General features: G+C 35.6%; 2 protein-coding genes across 5 annotated transcripts in view; one reads left to right on the top strand and one right to left on the bottom strand.

The window, feature by feature from the left end:
* The first annotated feature begins 282 nt into the window (after positions 1 to 282).
* On the top strand, positions 283 to 3,184 carry LOC144199319 (uncharacterized). 2 transcript variants are annotated; one of them, XR_013326883.1, is made up of 5 exons: positions 283 to 392; positions 1,136 to 1,475; positions 1,807 to 1,864; positions 2,342 to 2,425; positions 2,741 to 3,184. XR_013326883.1 is itself a non-coding variant. In XM_077720862.1 (4 exons), exons 1-3 carry the CDS (start codon positions 285 to 287, stop codon positions 1,851 to 1,853), a joined length of 495 nt encoding a protein of 164 aa, XP_077576988.1. In that variant the 5' UTR covers positions 283 to 284; the 3' UTR covers positions 1,854 to 1,864; positions 2,342 to 2,452. The 2 variants fall into 2 exon arrangements, 1 of the variants encoding a protein (XP_077576988.1); XM_077720862.1 differs by lacking the exon at positions 2,741 to 3,184 and having other exon boundaries at positions 2,342 to 2,452.
* LOC144199320 (uncharacterized) overlaps positions 2,188 to 12,828 on the bottom strand; it is a 68,078-nt gene continuing 57,437 nt past the window's right edge. For 2 of the 3 annotated variants that reach the window (XM_077720864.1, XM_077720863.1), the window contains exon 3: positions 2,188 to 3,051. In XM_077720864.1, coding sequence (XP_077576990.1) covers positions 2,628 to 3,051 — 424 coding nt within the window. In that variant the 3' untranslated portion in view covers positions 2,188 to 2,627. The remainder of the gene's footprint in view (positions 3,052 to 12,828) is intronic. The other variant, XM_077720865.1, reaches the window with a different exon arrangement.

Below are 12,828 nucleotides of genomic sequence, written 5' to 3'. Positions count from 1 at the left end.
GGAAAACTTGCAATGACTAAAGATTTAGCACTTTTTGCTGATATTGTAAAACTAACTTTTTAATTTTTTTTTGTTTGAAAATGTTTGTTTTAAATGTTTTACTTATTCCTTCCTGCATTCAAAAACTTGCTAAGTGAAGAGATTTGTGTATTTCTTAAAAAAAGTATGCGTTGAAGTTAATTGTGGAAAACTTGCGATGGCTAAAGATTTAGCAGTTTTTGCTAATATTGTTGAACTCACTTTTAATCCTATTTTTTTTGTTTAATCCTGTTTTGCAGACTTTGATGACCCTCACTTTTTGGACATCAGTAGAACCTCCATTGGTTGATTTGCTCCCAACTCTCCCAGGCAAAATGGATTGGCCCTCCGTGATCATCAAAGGTAACCAACGCGTAAGGTAAAGCTAACTTTTTTGTTCTTTGATACACCACGAAGACTTTTTGCGAAAAAAAAGCCTTACGATATACTATGTCGTTTTTTTTTTTAAAAAGCCTTACTATACTACAGTGTTCCCTCGGTTATCGCGGTTAATGGGGACCGGGACCACCCGCGATAAGTGAATTTCCGCCAAGTAGGGATTCCCCTTCAAAAATGCTTAATTTGAATTTAATTCAAAAAAATTTTTTTTTACATTTTTTAAAAAAAAAATTTAAATTTTTATTTTTATTTTTTTAATTTATTTTTTTACCCCCCTGTAGACAGTACACCATATATAATACGGGTAGAGAGAGTGAAATTCATGTTATAACAAAAAAAACTGTAAAATATGTTGTTTCAATGTAATATTTGCATTTTTTTTCCCCAAAAAAAATCAGCGAAGCTCTGAGTCCGCGGTAGCTGAACCGCAAAGTAGCGAGGGAACACTGTATAATGTTTTTTTTTTTTTGCGAAAAAAAGCCTTACTATACTATGTCGTTTTTAAACAAAAAAAGCTTTACTATACTATGTCGTTTTTACACAAAAAAAGCCTTACTATACTATGTCATTTTTTGCGAAAAAAAAGCCTTACTATACTATGTCTTTTTTATGTGAAAAAAAAGCCTTACTATACTATGTCCTTTTTTATGCAAAAAAACCTTACAATACTATGTCATTTTGTTCGCTAACTCATCATCCACTTTTCTCCTTTCCTTAGCACTTCTGCCCCAACGTCAAAAGCTCCCTGGTTCGAACCCCAACTCAAACCAACACCCCCCTCCCTTACCCGAACGAGCGTGTGAGCATCTTGACGAGAGAACGGACACACGAGCACTCGTCTAGTAGTAAACATTGGTTTGTCACACTGTGGCAGTCACACGGCGAAGAGATAATAGTGACCGGAGGCCCTTTATATTTTTTTTTAGGCCTCGCTCTATGGCCCCGCCCCCTTCGCCTCGCCTCGCCCAACGTCTCTGAGGCAGAAAGTGCGCCGCCATCCTCGCTGTCTGTTACACTTGATCAGCGTCATCCAGCCGAGACGGACAGCCAACGCCTCGGTATGTACACACACACACACTAATACGCGCACACACATCTACGTGCGCACATATACGCGTACATCACACACACACACACTTGACTACAGTGCCAGAGGATATTATATGCAGTGTCTGACACCTCTAAATAAGTGTTTACTCAGTGTAGGTCAGTGTGTTGCCTCAGTGCGTATGTCGCCGTATGAAAGCTTTCCAAAATCATCATCATCCTCGCTAGCGTGTTCAAGCTCGTCTTCGTCATTAACGATCAAGTAAAAATAGTCCAGTTTAAATACGTGTTGGCACTTTTGTTGATGTGTGTATTTATTGATTTTTTGTTTGTTTTTTTCAGTGTGGAATGTTGGGATCAATGTTCGTGTGAATCTTGATGGTGGTTAAGTGGACTTGTGGTGAGTACATTGTGTTGGGGTTGAGGGTTTGATTCCCAGGTGGGTGTGAAATTGTGGGGGGTGTACGTGGGGGTACTTTGGTTTTCAAAAATGTGCATGCTAAGCTAATTGTATGATAACGATTGGTTGGCCTCTGATTCAGGTTGTACTTCACCTGGTGGCCTGTAGTTGGCCAGGATAGACTCCAGCACCCCCGTCGACCCTTGTAAGGATAAGCAGTTCAGAAAATGAAAGTTTTATTGATGTTAAAATTAGTCTATTTTGATCATTACTTCCTTAATTGGCTTAAAACAAAAGTTAAAATCACTTAAAGAGACAGTACATATAAGAAATGCTTAAGATTTATTTAGCATTACAGAAAAGGACATAGCTCAAAAATGCTAACCTTGACATTGTGTTTTTTTAATAAATAACCATGTAAAGTTAAAATGGCTAAAACTTGAAAACCTTTAACATTTTTTTTCTTCTTCTTCACAGTCTGGTCAGACGGTGTCTTCATAAACGACAGCAGATTGGTCGTATTTGTCAGCTCCGGATTAAGAAGGAAAACCAAGACAAAAAGTACGTCTCTCTTTCTCTATAACGTCTGTGAGAAGCTTTTTAATAAGCCCAAGCAGCAAAAAAAAAAAAAAAAAAAGTGGGGGTACAGTAAATCCTCCAAATCTGAGCACGTCCACCTCGGGGACCCAAGGGTCCCGCCCTATGATTGACGGGGCCCCTTTCTCCGGCGCAGTAGGACGGATTGGAGGAGGGGGACGGCGGATTAGGACCGTCTCGCCCTAAAGGGCCATTGTGGCTGCACGTCTCTCAGCTGCTTCGCGGGGTTAGGCGGGGGTGCCGTGTACAAATGCCAATGTTGTCTTCTTTCTTTCCTAGGTCGCCGGCGTCCAATCTGCACAAACGGATGGGACATCAATCTGAGAAGTCTGGTTGCTAAGCGACTTACGGCCTCGTTAGATGACCTTTCCGTCGTTTCCGCCAAAACCCCCCCCTGCGGCCGAGCATCCGCTTCCCGATGGGTTTTCGGAGGGAGAGTTGGTGAGGTGGAGGGGGGGTTTGGACCCTGGGGGTCAGGAGACCCCCGGCTGGCCCGGCGGCGCCCCTGGCACAGTGCATCGCCGAGGGGAGAAACCTCGCCAGAGGGAACGCTGGACTCCCGCTGAGAATGCTGGCGGGCAATTAAATGTCTGTGGACAAAAAAAGTAGAGATTTAGAATGTGGCTTTTTGGTTGAATTAGTTGTGGAAAAAATGTACAATACAGTGTTCCCTCGGTTATCGCGGTCAATGGGGACCAGGACCACCCGCAATATGTGCATTGTATGTAGGTATGTATGTATGTATGTGTATGTATATGTATGTATGTATATGTATGTATGTATGTATGTACGTATATGTATGTATATGTATGTATGTGTATGTATTATGTATGTATGTATGTATGTATATGTATGTATGTAATATATGTGGTCATTTTTATGGATAAAAAAGCTTTACTAACCATGGTCTTACTATACTTTTGTCGTTTTTTGAGAGAAAAAGCCTAACTATACTATGTCGTTTTTTGAGGAAAAAAAGCCTTACTATACTATGTCGTTTTTTTGCGAAAAAAGCCTTACTATACTATGGCGTTTTTTAAACAAAAAAAAGCCTTACTATACTATGTCGTTTTTTTGCGAGAAAAAGCCTTACTATACTATGTCGTTTTTTGAGAGAAAAAGCCTTACTATACTATGTCGTTTTTTCGCGAAAAAAGCCTTACTATACTATGTCGTTTTTTTGCGAAAAAAGCCTTACTATACTATGGCGTTTTTTAAACAAAAAAAAGCCTTACTATACTATGTCGTTTTTTTGCGAGAAAAAGCCTTACTATACTATGTCGTTTTTTTGCGAAAAAAAGCCTTACTATACTATGTCGTTTTTTGAGAGAAAAAGCCTTACTATACTATGTTGTTTTTTTGCGAAAAAAGCCTTACTATACTATGTCGTTTTTTGCGAAAAAAAAGCCTTACTATACTATGTCGTTTTTGGCGAAAAAAAGCCTTACTATACTATGTCGTTTTTTTGCGAAAAAAGCCTTACTATACTATGTCGTTTTTTTGCGAAAAAAACCCTTACTATACTATGTGTTTTTTTGCGAGAAAAAGCCTTACTATACTATGTCGTTTTTTTGCGAAAAAAAAGCCTTACTATACTATGTCGTTTTTTTGCGAAAAAAAAGCCTTACTATACTATGTCGTTTTTAAACAACAAAAAGCCTTACTATACTATGTCGTTTTTTGAGAGGAAAAGCCTTACTATACTATGTCGTTTTTTTGCGGAAAAAAGCCTTACTATATACTATGTCGTTTTTTAAACAAAAAAAGCCTTACTATACTATGTCGTATTTTGCGAAAAAAAGCCTTACTTTACTGTTTTTTTGCGAAAAAAAGCCTTACTATACTATATCGTTTTTAAACAAAAAAAGCCTTACTATACTATGTCGTTTTTTTGCGAAAAAAAGCCTTACTATACTATGTCGTTTTTAAACCAAAAAAGCCTTACTATACTATGTTGTTTTTTGCGAGAAAAAGCCTTACTATACTATGTCGTTTTTTTGCGAAAAAAAGCCTTACTATACTATGTCGTTTTTTTGCGAAAAAAGCCTTACTATACTATGTCGTTTTTTTGCAAAAAAAGCCTTACTATACTATGTCGTTTTTAACCAAAAAATCCTTACTATACTATGTTGTTTTTTTGCGAAAAAAAGCCTTACTATACTATGTCGTTTTTTTGCGAAAAAAAGCCTTACTATACTATGTCGTTTTTTGAGAGAAAAAGCCTTACTATACTATGTTGTTTTTTTGCGAAAAAAGCCTTACTATACTATGTCGTTTTTTGCGAAAAAAAAGCCTTACTATACTATGTCGTTTTTGGCGAAAAAAAGCCTTACTATACTATGTCGTTTTTTTGCGAAAAAAGCCTTACTATACTATGTCGTTTTTTTGCGAAAAAAACCCTTACTATACTATGTGTTTTTTTGCGAGAAAAAGCCTTACTATACTATGTCGTTTTTTTGCGAAAAAAAAGCCTTACTATACTATGTCGTTTTTTTGCGAAAAAAAAGCCTTACTATACTATGTCGTTTTTAAACAACAAAAAGCCTTACTATACTATGTCGTTTTTTGAGAGGAAAAGCCTTACTATACTATGTCGTTTTTTTGCGGAAAAAAGCCTTACTATATACTATGTCGTTTTTTAAACAAAAAAAGCCTTACTATACTATGTCGTATTTTGCGAAAAAAAGCCTTACTTTACTGTTTTTTTGCGAAAAAAAGCCTTACTATACTATATCGTTTTTAAACAAAAAAAGCCTTACTATACTATGTCGTTTTTTTGCGAAAAAAAGCCTTACTATACTATGTCGTTTTTAAACCAAAAAAGCCTTACTATACTATGTTGTTTTTTGCGAGAAAAAGCCTTACTATACTATGTCGTTTTTTTGCGAAAAAAAGCCTTACTATACTATGTCGTTTTTTTGCGAAAAAAGCCTTACTATACTATGTAATTTTTTGCAAAAAAAGCCTTACTATACTATGTCGTTTTTAACCAAAAAATCCTTACTATACTATGTTGTTTTTTTGCGAAAAAAAGCCTTACTATACTATGTCGTTTTTAAACAACAAAAAGCCTTACTATACTATGTCGTTTTTTGAGAGGAAAAGCCTTACTATACTATGTCGTTTTTTTGCGGAAAAAAGCCTTACTATATACTATGTCGTTTTTTAAACAAAAAAAGCCTTACTATACTATGTCGTATTTTGCGAAAAAAAGCCTTACTTTACTGTTTTTTTGCGAAAAAAAGCCTTACTATACTATATCGTTTTTAAACAAAAAAAGCCTTACTATACTATGTCGTTTTTTTGCGAAAAAAAGCCTTACTATACTATGTCGTTTTTAAACCAAAAAAGCCTTACTATACTATGTTGTTTTTTGCGAGAAAAAGCCTTACTATACTATGTCGTTTTTTTTGCGAAAAAAAGCCTTACTATACTATGTCGTTTTTTTGCGAAAAAAGCCTTACTATACTATGTCGTTTTTTTGCAAAAAAAGCCTTACTATACTATGTCGTTTTTAACCAAAAAATCCTTACTATACTATGTTGTTTTTTTGCGAAAAAAAGCCTTACTATACTATGTCGTTTTTAAACAAAAAAGCCTTACTATACTATGTCGTTTTTTGCGAAAAAAAGCCTTACTATACTATGTCGTTTTTTTGCGAAAAAAGCCTTACTATATTATGTCGTCTTTAAACAAAAAAAGCCTTACTATACTATGTCGTTTTTTTGCGAAAACAAGCCTTACTATACTATGTCGTTTTTTTGCGAAAAAAAAGCCTTACTATACTATGTCGTTTTTTGAGAGAAAAAGCCTTACTATACTATGTCGTTTTTTTGCGAAAAAAGCCTTACTATACTATGTCGTTTTTTTGCGAAAAAAAGCCTTACTATACTATGTCGTTTTTTTTGCGAAAAAAGCCTTACTATACTATGTCGTTTTTTGGCGAAAAAAGCCTTACTATACTATGTCGTTTTTTGGCGAAAAAAAGCCTTACTATACTATGTCGTTTTTAAACAAAAAAAGCCTTACTATACTATGTCGTTTTTTTGCGAAAAAAGCCTTACTATGCTATGTCGTTTTTTTGCGAAAAAAAGCCTTATTATACTATGTCGTTTTTTTTTGCAAAAAAAGCCTTACTATACTATGTCGTTTTTTTTCGAGAAAAAGCCTTACTATACTATGTCGTTTTTTTGCGAAAAAAAAGCCTTACTATACTATGTCGTTTTTTTGCGAAAAAAAAGCCTTACTATACTATGTCGTTTTTTTTCGAGAAAAAGCCTTACTATACTATGTCGTTTTTTTGCGAAAAAAGCCTTACTATACTATGTCGTTTTTTTGCGAAAAAAGCCTTACTATACTATGCCGTTTTTTTGCGAAAAAAAGCCTTACTATACTATGTCGTTTTTTGAGAGAAAAAGCCTTACTATACTATGTCGTTTTTTGAGAGAAAAAGCCTTACTATACTACGTCGTTTTTTGAGAGAAAAAGCCTTACTATACTATGTCGTTTTTTTGTGAAAAAAAGCCTTACTACACTATGTGGTTTTTTTGCGAAAAAAAGCCTTACTATACTATGTGGTTTTTTTGCGAAAAAAAAGCCTTACTATACTATGTCGTTTTTTTGCGAAAAAAAGCCTTACTATACTATGTCATTTTTAAACAAAAAAAGCCTTACTATACTATGTCGCTTTTTTGCGAAAAAAAGCCTTACTATACTATCTCGTTTTTTGAGGAAAAAAAGCCTTACTATACTATGTCGTTTTTTGAGAGAAAAAGCCTTACTATACTATGTCGTTTTTTTGCGAAAAAAAGCCTTACTATACTATGTCGTTTTTTTGCGAAAAAAGCCTTACTATGCTATGTCGTTTTTTGCGAAAAAAAGCCTTATTATACTATGTCGTTTTTTTTGCAAAAAAAGCCTTACTATACTATGTCGTTTTTTTTCGAGAAAAAGCCTTACTATACTATGTCGTTTTTTTGCGAAAAAAGCCTTACTATACTATGCCGTTTTTTTGCGAAAAAAAGCCTTACTATACTATGTCGTTTTTTGAGAGAAAAAGCCTTACTATACTATGTCGTTTTTTTGCGAAAAAAAGCCTTACTATATAATGTCGTTTTTTGAGGAAAAAAAGCCTTACTATACTATGTCGTTTTTTGAGAGAAAAAGCCTTACTATACTATGTCGTTTTTTTGCGAAAAAAAGCCTTACTATATAATGTCGTTTTTTGAGGAAAAAAAGCCTTACTATACTATGTCGTTTTTTGAGAGAAAAAGCCTTACTATACTATGTCGTTTTTTTGCGAAAAAAAGCCTTACTACACTATGTGGTTTTTTTGCGAAAAAAAGCCTTACTATACTATGTGGTTTTTTTGCGAAAAAAAAGCCTTACTATACTATGTCGTTTTTTTGCGAAAAAAAGCCTTACTATACTATGTCATTTTTAAACAAAAAAAGCCTTACTATACTATGTCGTTTTTTTGCGAAAAAAAGCCTTACTATACTATCTCGTTTTTTTAGGAAAAAAAGCCTAACTATACTATGTCGTTTTTTGAGAGAAAAAGCCTTACTATACTATGTCGTTTTTTTGCGAAAAAAAGCCTTACTATACTATGTCGTTTTTTTGCGAAAAAAAGCCTTACTATACTATGTCGTTTTTAAACAAAAAAAGCCTTACTATACTATGTCGTTTTTAAACAAAAAAGCCTTACTATACTATGTCGTTTTTAAACAAAAAAGCCTAACTATACTATGTCGTTTTTAAACAAAAAAAGCCTTACTATACTATGTCGTTTTTTTGCGAAAAAAGCCTTACTATGCTATGTCGTTTTTTTGCGAAAAAAAGCCTTATTATACTATGTCGTTTTTTTTGCAAAAAAGCCTTACTATACTATGTCGTTTTTTTTCGAGAAAAAGCCTTACTATACTATGTCGTTTTTTTGCGAAAAAAGCCTTACTATACTATGCCGTTTTTTTGCGAAAAAAAGCCTTACTATACTATGTCGTTTTTTGAGAGAAAAAGCCTTACTATACTATGTCGTTTTTTTGCGAAAAAAAGCCTTACTATATAATGTCGTTTTTTGAGGAAAAAAAGCCTTACTATACTATGTCGTTTTTTGAGAGAAAAAGCCTCACTATACTATGTCGTTTTTTTGCGAAAAAAAGCCTTACTATATAATGTCGTTTTTTGAGGAAAAAAAGCCTTACTATACTATGTCGTTTTTTGAGAGAAAAAGCCTTACTATACTATGTCGTTTTTTTGCGAAAAAAAGCCTTACTACACTATGTGGTTTTTTTGCGAAAAAAAGCCTTACTATACTATGTGGTTTTTTTGCGAAAAAAAAGCCTTACTATACTATGTCGTTTTTTTGCGAAAAAAAGCCTTACTATACTATGTCATTTTTAAACAAAAAAAGCCTTACTATACTATGTCGTTTTTTTGCGAAAAAAAGCCTTACTATACTATCTCGTTTTTTTAGGAAAAAAAGCCTAACTATACTATGTCGTTTTTTGAGAGAAAAAGCCTTACTATACTATGTCGTTTTTTTGCGAAAAAAAGCCTTACTATACTGTCGTTTTTTGCGAAAAAAAGCCTTACTATACTATGTCGTTTTTAAACAAAAAAAGCCTTACTATACTATGTCGTTTTTAAACAAAAAAGCCTTACTATACTATGTCGTTTTTAAACAAAAAAGCCTAACTATACTATGTCGTTTTTAAACAAAAAAAGCCTTACTATACTATGTCGTTTTTTTGCGAAAAAAGCCTTACTATGCTATGTCGTTTTTTTGCGAAAAAAAGCCTTATTATACTATGTCGTTTTTTTTGCAAAAAAGCCTTACTATACTATGTCGTTTTTTTTCGAGAAAAAGCCTTACTATACTATGTCGTTTTTTTGCGAAAAAAGCCTTACTATACTATGCCGTTTTTTTGCGAAAAAAAGCCTTACTATACTATGTCGTTTTTTGAGAGAAAAAGCCTTACTATACTATGTCGTTTTTTTGCGAAAAAAAGCCTTACTATATAATGTCGTTTTTTGAGGAAAAAAAGCCTTACTATACTATGTCGTTTTTTGAGAGAAAAAGCCTTACTATACTATGTCGTTTTTTTGCGAAAAAAAGCCTTACTATATAATGTCGTTTTTTGAGGAAAAAAAGCCTTACTATACTATGTCGTTTTTTGAGAGAAAAAGCCTTACTATACTATGTCGTTTTTTTGCGAAAAAAAGCCTTACTACACTATGTGGTTTTTTTGTGAAAAAAAGCCTTACTATACTATGTCGTTTTTTTGCGAAAAAAAGCCTTACTATACTATGTCATTTTTAAACAAAAAAAGCCTTACTATACTATGTCGTTTTTTTGCGAAAAAAAGCCTTACTATACTATCTCGTTTTTTTAGGAAAAAAAGCCTAACTATACTATGTTGTTTTTTGAGAGAAAAAGCCTTACTATACTATGTCGTTTTTTGAGAGAAAAAGCCTTACTATACTATGTCGTTTTTTTTGCAAGAAAAGCCTTACTATACTATGTCGTTTTTAAACAAAAAAAGCCTTACTATACTATGTCGTTTTTTTTTGCGAAAAAAAGCCTTACTATACTATCTCGTTTTTACTATCTCGACCTGGTCATGCTGCTGGACGGCTCCCGGCAGATTCAAGCCGGACTTGGCCGGCGAGCTCCTCCAGGAGCACCTGCTGCACTTGGGACGACTTGGACATCGGGAGCGAGAATACGCACGCCGCTTCTTCGGGGTCTTCCTGGCCGCACTGGACAGAAAGTGAAAAGACACTTTTTTTCTATATTTTTCCATTTGACAAAATGATTTTTCAACTTAAAACACAGAAAAATGAGAATAAAATATTGCAAATAATGATTTAAAAAGGGAAAAATCAGGAAATGTTATATACATCTATACTTTGATCCTAAAACAGAAAGTTAGCACTCCTGATTGACTTACTCGGGCCACACAAAATGATGCAGCGGGCCAGATTTGGCCCGAGGGCCGCCACTTTGACACCAGTTTCCTGACCTACCTTTTTTTGCCTTTTTTTTGAAGAGGGCGTCAACACGTATCCAACGGCGTCCATGAGGCAGACCTGCCAGCAGGGGGACCAAAGCAGAGGGCAAACACTCACTGATCTGATGCAATTTATAATTTTAATTTAATATCTTAAATTTTTTTTCCTGAAAAAAAAAAACACTGTATTAAGATATAAGAACATACTACAACAGGATGTAAACATGCAAACTTCACACACTCAAAACCAACTGGGGATTGAACCCCCGACCCAAAAACTGTGAGCCCGACAGGCTAAACACTCCACAAACCGAGAACCAACTTGGGATTCAAACCCTGACCCCAAAACTGTGAGACTGACAAATTAACCACTTATCCACCTGACCACCATTTTTTTGTTTTCCTCTTATTATTAGACAGAAAAAATGTAAAATTCAATAAAAACAACTTTTTCCACATTGAGCTTAATACCAAATGATTTTTTCTACATTTTGGAAAAATTAAAGAAAAAATTCCCGAATATCATCATAAAAAATATGAATATTTACACCCTACGAGGAAAAAAAGGGGCGTGCCCACCCCTCCCCCCACCCCTAAGACAGTTACAAATGGGCACCAAGGTGGGCCGGCGAGGACTCCGCCAACGCCAAGGGAGAGCGAAGGGGCGCGGTAAGGGGGGATCCGGCACCCCCTTCCACCTCTCACGTTCCCCATTTATCACCCCCGCTGAGCCCCCTCCCCCGGCCTTCATCCCAAAAGACTCCCCAAGGTGAGGGGAAAAGCAAGGAGCGCCACCTGCCCCCCCCTCCCCAAATACGACAACCCGTCCCGAGAAAGTCATCCTTCTTTGTCTGGCCGCGCTCATTTGTGCAATTTTTTTTCGTGGCGCCCGTTATTTGGCGTTTCCGTGGATGATTTCTCGACCCCCCCCCCCCCCCCCCCCCGTGACGAATGGCTTTTAATAAACGCTGACGGAGCGATGAAATTAAAGGAACGCACGACATATCTAAAAAAGAGGGCCTTCATTCCGTCGGCATTACATCAACGTGCCGCTTATTGGACTCATTAGTACCGCCTGACATTGTGTTGTTTTCTGGGATGGAAAAAAAAATCATTAAAAAAAAAAAACGGAAGAAAAGCCATGAACGGGTTGATGGGAAAGTTGGGGTTGGGTTGGATGGAGAATTGACAACATTCTTATGCCTTACTATACTATGTCGTTTTTTTAAAGAAAAAAAAACCTTTACTATACTATGTCGTTTTTTTAAAGAACAAAAAAACCTTACTATATTATGTCGTTTTTTTAAAGAACAAAAAAAACCCTTACTATACTATGTCGTTTTTTTTTAAAGAAAAAAAACCCTTACTATACTATGTCGTTTTTTTTAAAGAAAAAAAAACCCTTATTATACTATGTCGTTTTTTAAAGAAAAAAACCCTTACTATACTATGTCGTTTTTTTAAAGAAAAAAAAACCCTTACTATACTATGTCGTTTTTTTAATGAACAAAAAAACTCTTACTATACTATGTCGTTTTTTTAAAGAAAAAAAACCCTTACTATACTATGTCGTTTTTTTAAAGAAAAAAAACCCCTTACTATACTATGTCGTTTTTTTTAAGAAAAAAACCCTTACTATACTGTCGTTTTTTTAAAGAAAAAAAAACCTTACTATACTATGTCGTTTTTTTAAAGAAAAAAAACCCTTACTATACTATGTCGTTTTTTTGCGGATATGTAATAGCCTTACTGTATTACGTTCCTTTTTAAATAAAAAAAGCCTTACTATACATGGTTGTTTCTTTAAAAAAGGTAGTAAAAAAATATGCCAGAATATTTTTTTGGGCGACGTTTAGAATAAACATTTCCGACTCGCCCCCAAAACGTCCTTGGCGGGGAACACTTGAAAAGGTGTTTTCTCCTTTTTTGTTGCCTGTGAAAAGGAGCATTCAAGGACCATCAGCCATTTTTTTTTTTAGATTTTTTGGGGGTGGTGGGGGTTGGTGTCTGTCATGAAGGAAAGCGGGCGGGCGGCGCGAGTCTGTTGGGCTGCCAGCTGGCACGGGAAGCCCGCCCGTCCGTCCCCGCCCGCCCGCCCGCCCGCCGGCCGGCCGCCGCCAGCCAAGTAAGGGCCAGCTGGAACGGCGCCGAGAGCTCCAACAAACTCCGCCCGTCCTCTTACAAGTGACACAACACAAGACTAATTGTGCATTAATCAGCGCTTTCGCCGCCAGCTCATTCTCGCGTCCCGCTCGTTTGAGCGGCGGCGTTCCCCACAGCTCGCTTTTTGGCAAATGTATGGCTACTTATAGCGAGGGAGCATATCTGTTAACCCTTTGGCTGGCCCTTGATTAT

The sequence above is a fragment of the Stigmatopora nigra genome, chromosome 7, assembly GCF_051989575.1.
Source record: "Stigmatopora nigra isolate UIUO_SnigA chromosome 7, RoL_Snig_1.1, whole genome shotgun sequence".
NCBI lineage: Eukaryota > Metazoa > Chordata > Actinopteri > Syngnathiformes > Syngnathidae > Stigmatopora > Stigmatopora nigra.
This window is presented reverse-complemented; position numbering and strand designations above follow the sequence as displayed.

What these genes read in the sequence shown, in the direction of transcription:
- LOC144199319 (XM_077720862.1), top strand. Translation starts at nt 285, where the DNA reads ATGACCCTCACTTTTTGGACATCAGTAGAACCTCCATTGGTTGATTTG. An exon ending in TCATCAAAGGTAACCAACGC is followed by an intron (nt 393 to 1,135) that starts GTAAGGTAAAGC and finishes TCCTTTCCTTAG; the next exon opens with CACTTCTGCCCCAACGTCAA. An exon ending in GACGGACAGCCAACGCCTCG is followed by an intron (nt 1,476 to 1,806) that starts GTATGTACACAC and finishes TGTTTTTTTCAG; the next exon opens with TGTGGAATGTTGGGATCAAT.